The sequence below is a fragment of the Miniopterus schreibersii genome (genome assembly GCF_964146895.1).
Source record: "Miniopterus schreibersii genome assembly, chromosome: 18".
Classification (NCBI taxonomy): Eukaryota; Metazoa; Chordata; class Mammalia; order Chiroptera; family Miniopteridae; genus Miniopterus; species Miniopterus schreibersii.
In genome coordinates this window covers 27286357-27296320 of record NC_138121.1, presented here as the reverse complement: position 1 = coordinate 27296320, position 9964 = coordinate 27286357, and the positions used below count along the sequence as shown (strand labels likewise).

The 9964-nt window shown below is 52.3% G+C and overlaps 1 protein-coding gene across 1 annotated transcript; it reads right to left on the bottom strand.

Annotated features, from left to right (window-relative positions):
* Nucleotides 1–1711: 1711 nt before the first annotated feature.
* FOXC2 (forkhead box C2) lies at nt 1712–4315 on the bottom strand. Its single transcript, XM_081117696.1, has one exon. The coding sequence runs from the start codon at nt 4064–4066 to the stop codon at nt 2561–2563; it is 1506 nt and encodes a 501-aa protein (XP_080973822.1). The 5' UTR covers nt 4067–4315; the 3' UTR covers nt 1712–2560.
* Nucleotides 4316–9964: the final 5649 nt, after the last annotated feature.

Sequence of the window (9964 nt, the reverse complement as noted above, 5' to 3'; positions counted from 1 at the left end):
CCCACTCTGGTGAACGGCCCACACACAGCGGGGACTTCTTTAAGAAGCTCTCGGAAGGTAGAAGATCCAGGGCAGTTTCAGAGGCTGCGCGGGCCTCTGGCCCCGCTCCATCACATTTCGCTCTCCTTTATTCGCCCTGCGTCTCAGACCCGGTCTGAGTGCCAAAACTTAAGATGAGGGCAATCTTTCTGAGCGGACGCTTTGAAACACCTGAGGAGGGAGAAAGTCGGCTAGACTTCTCTCTTCTTCTCCTGCGCAAACAGCATAAATGAAACAGGAGCGAAATGAAACCGGAGGGCCAGAGCTGGGCGAGGAGCTGGGCTGGCTCTTTCTGCAGCTCAGAGAGGGGGTCTCTCTCTCCTGCTTTCTCTCTCCCTCCCTCCCTTTCTCTCCCTCTCTCTCTCCTTCTGTAGCTGGCTGGTCCAGCTCACTCAACCAAAGCAATGTGGCCTGGGGGCCTGCTGGAGTGGAGCATGGGGTACTGAGCATTACGAAAAGGAACAAAATTCGACTTTTTAACTACATGCCACCTCTGGGGCCACAGACTGAAAGAATCGGTGTCACAGCTATGGGGAAATTATTATGTTCAAACTTCCCCCAATTCTATCTCAGCATAACGGAGACAAAAATGCCACGTTTAAAACAACAATACAACGACATCCAGGTTATGTTCCACGCCACTGCATTAAGGAAAATCAGCTTTTGGGAAATCATCCTGGCCTGAAATGTTCCGTTCACAAGGAGCCTTGGTGAGCTCACCTGCCGGAGTGGGAAACATTCCCCAGTTTGGAGCTCGGGCCTCAAAATTCAGACACAGAGACCGGCAGGAGAGTTGTGGGTTTCAGCCAGTGAAACAGATGACAAAGCCATTTCCCCTTGGCCACGGCTCACAAGAGCTGTGTTGCTATTAAAAATTTAAACGAGGAGATATCAAAATTGAAAAGAAAAACAACCTCCCTGTTCTTTAAAGTCTGAAAAGGTTGATACATTTAGAACTCAACGCATTGGAAATTATTTTTGAAGGGCAACGTAGCTTTAAGATCTTTCACTGCAATAGGGTAAAGATTTAGAAATCAAATCCAGAAGTAAAGATATCTGAAATCCACCTCTGATCCGGCCACTATCGGGATGGTCATGAAACGCTACAGACTCAGTCCCCTTTGGACTTCCACTAGCCCAGTTCAAATTCTTCTCTGGAAAACCATCAGAGTAGGTAAGGGAGTCCGCATTTTAGGAAATCCAGGGAAAGCAGGACTCCCCCTGGTTTGCAATTAGCTAACTGAAAATACTTTTCCTTCCCTTCTTAAATTGGGGACGGATGGACAGTCCGATGGAATGGCACTGTTTGCTTTGACAAACAGTCATGTTTGGCATGTTTCTCTGCATTTAGCGAAATGCATTACAGCAAATTACATTTTACGGCGTGTAGTCCTCAAGGCAGTCGTGTCCACGCAGGACTGCTTCTGGGTTGCCTGGACCAGGGTGAAATTTCGAATTAATCGAAAGCCTTTTCTGTCACGAACAAGATAATAGGGAAGTGCCCCATTCTTCTGTGATCGTCTATATATGTCTGTCTACACATTTACCCACCTGTGTAACACAAATAATCAAAACAGATGGATCTGCAAACCCATCTTGGTTGTTATTTTAAATTCGAGAAGACAAACACACTGGGTTTTTTGTTTTGTTTTTTTTTTGTTTTTTTGGGCAGAAAAACAACATGGGTTTATTTTAAGGTAAGTACAACAATTAAGACCACATAAGACAAAACACAGGTGAAGTTAAATTTTTTAAAGTTTTTTTTTTTCTTTTAGGAATGCTCAGGGAGAAATCTACTATACAAAACCATCACACTTTGTAAATAAAAAGTATCAGATACTTGACTTCTTTCTCAGCCAACAACAACAACAACAAATAAATTATTTTCTTGTTTTGTAAAAGACCTACAACTGGGAAAAGAATTATATCTCGTAATTGTACAGGGGGGGGAAAGCCCCACTTAGATTTTATGAATTTTCAATTTGGCAGTTAGAAATGGTTGGGCAAGATGAAAATTATCCAGTGAACTCAACTTTAAATATTATATTAATGGCTCTGAACAACAACAACAAAATAGCCTGATTACAAATCCACACATTTGTACAGCACGGTTAGAGAAATTTAAAATTACACACAGCACATACAAAATCTATAGAGATCCCCATAAACCTATGGAGGTCTCTACAGAGAGTCATTGACTGGGTCGCTATGGGAGTTGGTCCATAACTTAATTTTGGAAACCCCAATGGAGCGGAGAGCTTTAGCCATTCTGGTAGGGGAGGGAGGGGGGCGTTAAGATTCATTTCCTGGGGCTGCGTCCCTTCACCCGGGGCTTCTCACAAACAGGGTGGCGAATTAAAGTTACCTGCAGCTTCCCCGAGGGCGGAGGCTGGCGCGCGCGCTCTGCTCCCGGGTCTGAGAAAAAGCTGGTGGGCGCGTTTGGGTTCTTTTTGGTCTCTGCGAGCCTGCACTGTCCGGGAGGGTGGCGTCGGGGCGGCGAGGCCGAGGGGGCCGGGGCCCGTCAGTATTTCGTGCAGTCGTAGGAATAGGGGGCGGCGTGGCGGTAGAGGGACGGCGTGGATCTGTAGGGCAGCTGACAGCTGGCGTTGCCACTCACTTGGGGCTCCCCGAGGGTCGAGTTCTCAATCCCCAGCCGGTGGGAGTTGAACATCTCCCGGACGTTGGGAAAAGTCTGCTGCTGGGCCGCAAACGTGTGGCCGGGGAGGTGGTTCAGGTCCCCGCTGTGGTTGAGATACCAGGAGGCCGCCTGGGCCGCGGCGGCCCCGGGCTGCGGCGCCGACTGCGGCTGGGGAGCCGGCGGGGGCGGCGGCGCCTGCGGGTGGTGGTGGCCGTGGTGCTGGTGGTGGTGCCCCGCGGCGGCCAGCGCGCCCTCCTGGCCCGCGGCGAGGTTGAGGGCGCTCAGGGGCGACGTGGGGCCGCTCGGGTGGTCCGACAGGGACTCGTCCAGCGCGGGCGGGACGCACATGTGCGCGGGCCGCTCGGCGCCGGTGTACAGGCTCATGGCGCGCATGCTGCACTGGTAGCCCCCGGCCGCGCCCGCCTCCAGGCCCTGCGCGCACGGCTGCCCGTAGGCGGCGGGCGGCGCGGCGGCGTAGGGCAGCGCCAGCGGCGGCACCACGAGGCCCGCGCGCCCGGCCGCCGGGCTCAGCTCGCCTCCCGGCGGCGACGTTCGCAGCGTCATGATATTTTCCACGCTGAAGCCGGGCAGCCCGTTGGGCGCGCCCGCGTGGTGCTCGGGCAGCGAGCCGTCGGGGGAGCCGGCGGGCGTGGAGGCCGCGCTGCGCGGGCTGCCCTGCAGCGCGCTCTCGGGGCTCAGCGTCTCCACCTTGGTGATGACCGGCAGCGCGGGCGACGCCGCCTCGCTCTTGATCACCACTTTCTTCTCGGCTTCCTTGGGGGCGTCCGCTAGGGGGGGCCCGGCCGGGGCGCCCTTGGCCGCGGCCGGGGGCGGCTCCTTGAGGTGGCCCCGCTCCTCCTTCTCTTTGGGCACGTCCTTCTTCTTGAAGCGCCGTCGGCGCCGCAGGAAGCTGCCGTTCTCGAACATGTTGTAGGAGTCCGGGTCCAGGGTCCAGTAGCTGCCCTTGCCGGGTTTCTTGTCGTCGCGGGGCACCTTGACGAAGCACTCGTTGAGCGAGAGGTTGTGGCGGATGCTGTTCTGCCAGCCCTGCTTGTTCTCTCGGTAGAAGGGGAAGCGGTCCATGATGAACTGGTAGATGCCGTTCAGGGTGATCTTCTTTTCGGGCGCGTTCTGGATCGCCATGGTTATGAGCGCGATGTAGCTGTAGGGCGGCTTCACCAGGTCCTTGGGCGCCGCGGGCTGGTGGTGGTGGTAGGGCGCGTAGGAGCGGCCCATGCCCGCGCCGTACTGCTCCGGGTGGCCCGAGTAGACGCCCATGGGGCTGGCCATGCCGCCGTAGCTGCCCGCCGCTCGGTAGTAATTCTGCTCGCTCAAGTAGGGCACCACTCCCAGGGCGTTGGGGTCGGACACGGAGTAGCGCGCCTGCATGCTGCGTCCGAGACGGCTCGCCACCGCCGGTTCGCACGGACCGTGAGGAAGGCCCTGCGAGCGCGAGAGCGCGAGAGGGAGAGAGAGGGAGAGAGGGAGGGAGCGGGCGGGAGGAGCCCCGGGTGCTCGGAAGCCTCGGGGACGCGGTGGAGGAGGCGCCGGAGCTCGGCGTCCGCCTTCGGACGGAGCAGGGACGCCCGCGCTCAGCGCACTGGGCGGATCAGCATCCTGGAGGGCGCGCCCCGGGCGAGCGCGGCGCCGGCCCCCGCTCGCGCGACGGCTCTCGGCCCCCGGCGGCGGCAGCCCGGGCGGGCGGCTGGGGAGGCGGCGGAGGCGCCACCCGCGCGGCGGACCGAGGCCGGCCCCGGGGTCCGTGCCAGGAGGGGGGACGGCGGCTCTCCAAGCCCCCCGGCAGGTCGGTAGCCCTGAGGGTCAGCAAGCCGGGGTCCAGACTGGCTGCCCCGCCGAGCCCGGAAAAAAGAAGCAAAGTCCCTTTTAGGGATTGGGAAAATTTTCAAAAGTAGACTTGCTGAAAGCGAGTTTTTACTTTCCTCCGGCCACGCCCCCTCCGGGAACTTCGCGACCAATGACGAGGCAGCTGTGGGGAGTCGGCGCCCAATCAGGGCGAGGGGAATCCGGCGGCTCTAAGACCCAGCCGCGCGGGGCCAGGCTTTCCCGCAGCTCCAGCCTTAACGCGAAAAGATTTTTTTTTTTTTTTTGAGAAGAGAGTTATATCTTATTAAATTTTATTTTATTATCACATTTTGGTTAGTGGCCCCACGTGCCCAGAGCAAAAAAAAAAAAAGGAAAAAAAGAAAAGACGCTCCTTTGCAAAAAAAAAAAAAAGTTAGTTTGAAATATAAAAGTGAATTGATTAATGTAGTAAAATCTCTCTCTCCCCAAAGACCCTGTAAGTAGCAAAGACCCTGGGACTATTTTTCTTATTAATGAGTGATGAGGCGAATAATTAGATTTCCTAATTGCGGGGGCCCAGGTGTAATGGATTCAAAGAAAACGCGCCGGTTTGGCATGGAAAGGGCCTCCCCTGGATGTTATTATTTAAGCAAATAATTAATAATCAACAGGGAGTTTCTAGCTTCGGGGCCATCGAGAATAACCGATGGAGGTTTTGGGGGGTGAATTACAGAACTGGACCGCCCCTCGCCCCCAGCGCCTGCGGGGGAAAGGAGCGGCGTCCCGATACCCTGACCCTCCAAGCGCGCCGCGGACTCGGGCGCTCACCGCGACATTGTGCACAGTTTTGCGGACTTTGGGGAGGACGGTGCACAACTCTGCTCGGTCCCCCTTGCCCCTCGCGCGTAGACGCCTGCAGCCCACCAACCCCAGCTCCCTTTTACCCAGAGAGAGAAACCCCTTGGACGAGCGGACCCCCGCGCTCCGGGACGCGGGGAACAATGCAGCGAGCCCCGGGCCGGCCGGGGCGAGCCGGGCTCCCTCTGCCCAGAGCGGAGAAACCCGGCGGCTCCGTGCGGAGACTCTGCCCCACGACGCGCGTCCCTAGCGCAGGTTCCCAACGCCCCGGGCCGCGGTTTTCCTTCGCGCAACCCGGCGCAAAGCCCCCTTGGGGTTCTCCATGCTGAGTTTTAATATTTCAATTGCATTCGGTCGGTTGATGTTCGATAGGTGATTTGGGCACCGGGGCTCCGTGGGAGGACGCGGTCAGCCGGTTGCAAACGGGTGAGACACCCCCAGAGATGCCGTTGTCCCGGACGCGGGCTTGGAGAGGCTGGGGGGTCCTCGTGCGTCCCAGCTTGCCGCGTCTCTCTAGGAATCCCGGGAAGTTTGTTTATTTGTGGGCTGAGTGTTCAGCCCGTCCACACCTCGAACAATCGGACGCCCCTTCGCCCGCTCCCCCTGAAGGGGCGGGACCCCCCACCCCACCCCACCCCGTAAGTGGGGCGCAATGCCCTTCAGAATTCTTCTGGAAGTTGTCCATCCGGTTGGGTAAGGCAGAAGACCAGATAAAACGTTTGTTTCAGGTTTCCTTCCCCTCCCAACTCTTGTTAGATTCCCAGGAAAAGGGTGAGAGGCTCCACCGGCCCTCTCGGGTCTGGGGCGGTGAACAGAAGACACGGGGCGGGGGGGGGGGGGGGGGGGGGAGACAGCTCATCATTTATTTTCAGTTAAAGAACAAAAGAAAAAATATTGATGTGCATTATCTACGAAGGACGTTGTCTCGTGAGAAATTCAGAATCAAAGAGAAAGTACAAAACAGGTTCCAATCACCCTGAATATTCTACTCCTGAAACACTATATTTTTTACGACTGCTCCGAATTCTTTTTGTAGTTTGATTTTTTTGTTGTTTTTTTTTGTTTGTTTGTTTTTGCAACGACGTAAAATAAAGCTACCCAGTCCTTCGCTCGCAGGTGAGAGGTGTGCGAGTTCTCTCACCCACCCCCAATTCCTACTACAGCTTTATTATTTTTTAATACCTCTAGTATGTTCACATCCATCTTTTTCTTTTTCTTTTTTTAAATACTCTGGCAAAAAAAAGTGCCTTTCTCCGGAGTGCGTGACAGGCACTCTTGAGTTCTGCTCACAGTGTTACTGGAAATGCAAACTATTGATCCAGAAACACTCCTCCGTCTGTAGGCTTCCTAGAGGAATATTATTTACTCTGCTTTTACGAGGTGCTTAAAAAAAAAAAAAAAAAAAAGAGCTTTATCACGCTATAGACGAAAACCCCAAATAGCTAAGGACCATGGAAAATAAATTTTAAAAATATCAGTTCCTGCCTAAGTTTGCATTTACAGGGGTGTCCAGGTTTAAACCAGTGTCATCTCAAAAGAACTAAAGTTGAGTTGTCAAAATCAGTACCCCCCCCAAAAAAAAAAGTGGTGGGGGGGGGAGTAGGAGGGAAGAAATCCTTACAATCAAGACAGAAAAGGTGAGAGAGACATTTTCCTTCGCCCCTGGAATTAGGTTTCTTCTCCGCTCAGTAGGACTCCGGGAGAAATGTTTGTTCAGGTTATTAAAACAACACCTTCCACACACCTGGGCTTTGCAAAAATAAAACCATATTTCCGATCTTTTCTGTAACCTGCTAGGGTATTTTGGATTGGGGGCTGCTAATTTCTTGCGGATTCCTTCCTTTCCTGGCCTCGCTGTCAGCGAGCCAAAGCGGAATCGGGCCCCAGAGGGCCCTGTGTGCTTCTAGAATAATAAGCGACGGTGACGGCAAAGGACACTCGAGTCGCCCTGACCCGCGCGGCCGCCGCCTCGCCTGCTCCCCGGGGCGCCACCGGCTCCTGCACCTGGACGCGGCTCGGGGGGACCTGGAGCGTTGGCACCCCCTTGAGGCCAAAGGAGAAACTACTCTTAAGAGAAAAAAAACGAAAAAAATCCGACCATTCTGGTTACAATGAAGGTGCTGACACCTTATGGATGCAACTTAGCATTGCACGCCAGGTATAAAGCCTTCAAAATCGGTGACCGTAAATAAAGTGTGTGCGCTGTGTTGTTGAAACACACACACGCGTGCACACACACACACACACACACACACTTTTCATAGCTTTGCAATGTCTCAAGAACATGATCTGCTGGGAAACAGAAATGTCTTTGAATCAGCTAGGAGAGCAAGGAATCCTCTCTAGGGAGAGTCTCTTGGTGTTTAAGCAAATAAAGTCTGTGCCTCTTAGGTGGTTAGAAAGAAGCCTGGATTTTTTTTTTGATTTTTTTTATTTTTATTTTTAGGTTGCAGGGTTGTTGGACAAATTGCTCCTCTACGTCTTCCCAGGGCAGCTTTCTTTCTGCCCTAGGCGCGGCATGTGTTTCAGGGAATTCATCAGAAGAATGTTCGTACTGGGTGTAAGGGCATTGGCTTTAAGGAGAGGGAGATATTTCAAGGTGCCTGCGGCTGCCTCTGGTTTTGAGGCACAGCAGAACTGAAAGAGGACACGTGAAAGGAGATTTGTGTATTCTCACTATACTCAATACTTTTGGCCCTACATCCTTCAAATGTTTCCCTTCTGGGCTCACGAGATGCCTTAGGATTTGGGGGAAGGGGCTGGGAATAAGAGCAGTCCCAGGCTTCCACAAGCCGATGGGGTCTGACGAACCCTTGGGCTAAACAGAGTCCATGCTGCTTCCTAAAGATGCCCTGCAGCCAGCGCCTAGCAGTTCTCTTTCCCCAGGACAAAAAGTGTGTCCGTGATGACAGCTGTCCAAGCCTGTTTGACTCGGACACGGCCATTCCAAGGAGCTTCTGTGATATGGTGCCTTTCACAAAGGGCGGTGTCACGAGCAAGAATATAACAGGGGTGAGGGCTACTCTTGGTTAACAGATTAAAGAAACTTGACAAGTAAATGCAATATTTGATTCTAGATGAAGAACATTGAAAAAAACAACTAGTAAAGGGCAGGTTTGAGAGTACGTGGGGAAATTTGAAAATGGGGTGCATATTAGATCATTATTTTTTATCAAGGTTAAAATTCTTGAGTGTGATGATTATATGTGGTCAAGTAAGAGCATGTCCTTGTTTTCAAAACGTGCATGTCAAAATATAAATAGTCATCATCTCCGCCACTTTTAAAAGATTCAACCAAAGGTGGAGAAAGGGGAACTGATGGGAGGAGAAAGAAATGGACTAAAACGTCGTCAAATGAGAGCAGTTGCGGAACCTATGAGATGTGGGTATTCGTTGGGTACTCTTGCAATTTTTCTGCAAGTTTAAAATTTTCAGAATTAAAAAAAAGAGAGAGAGAGAAAAACACCTTTGCTACTCTGAAACTTAAAAAGGGGGTGTCACACAAAGCATCTTTCTGTGGAAGAGTTGCAAGCCCTAATGTGGGGACCCAACTTGACCCCGGTGTCCCCTCTCCTTGTGTTCTGGAAGTTTCTGAAAAACAGCCATGGACCTTTATCACATTAAGTTGTGGTTGTTAACGAAAAAAGAAGCTGATTTTCTCAAAAACTTATCTGCCTTATCATTCAAACATTGCTACGATTAATACAGTCAAAGGTGCAAGATACCCGACTACTGTAGATGTTTTCACGAGAATATTTTTTAAAAAACAGCTATACATGCTTCTTCTTAAAGAGAATTAATGACATGCTTCTCTGTGCTCCCCATTCCGTACAAATCCTGTATAGTTGCCCTTATCTATATTGCTTCGTAATTGATTTGCTTACAGGGTGTATCAATCGGTTAAGGCTGGGGTATGTACGGTAACAAACACCCCAAGTCTCAGTGACTTAATCTTCTACTATGTTTTATTTTTAATCTTGACATTATTACAGAAGTCCCGCATTTTCTGTCCCTTTGTCCGTCTCCGGGCAGATCGCCCCCTCGCCCTCACCACCCTGTCCACGCGTGTTCGTCCTTTGGCTGCTCTCTTGGCCTCCTTTCGTCCCATCCAGCCAGCCCGCCCCCTTCTGACCTCTGTCAGTCTGTTCTGTGTATCCATGTCTCTGGTTCTATTTTGTTCGTCAGTTTATTTTGTTCATTAGATCCACATATAAGTGAGATCATATGGCACTTGTCTTTCTCTGACCGGTTTATTTCACGGAGCAGAATACTCTCCAGGTCCATCCAGGCTGTCTCAAAAGGTAAGAATTCCTTCCTTCTTACAGCCGTGTGGGCTCCACGGTGTGGATGTCCCCCAGCTCTTTTATCCGCTCATCTGCTGGGCACCTGGGCAGGTTCCAGATCTTAGCCATTGTAAGTAACGCTGCTGTGAACATGGGGGTGCATAGAGTCTTCCTGGTTGGTGTTTCAGGCTTCTTAGGATATGTTCCCAGAAGTGGGATCACTGGGTCAAAAGGCAGCTCCGTTTTTAATTTTTGGGGGAAACTCCATGCTGCTTTCCACAGTGGCTGCACCGTCTGCGCGCCCACCAGCAGTGCCCAAGGGGCCCCTTTTCTCCGCACCCCG

Coding starts and splice junctions, on each gene's coding strand:
- FOXC2 (XM_081117696.1), bottom strand. CDS start 4,066: ATGCAGGCGCGCTACTCCGTGTCCGACCCCAACGCCCTGGGAGTGGTG.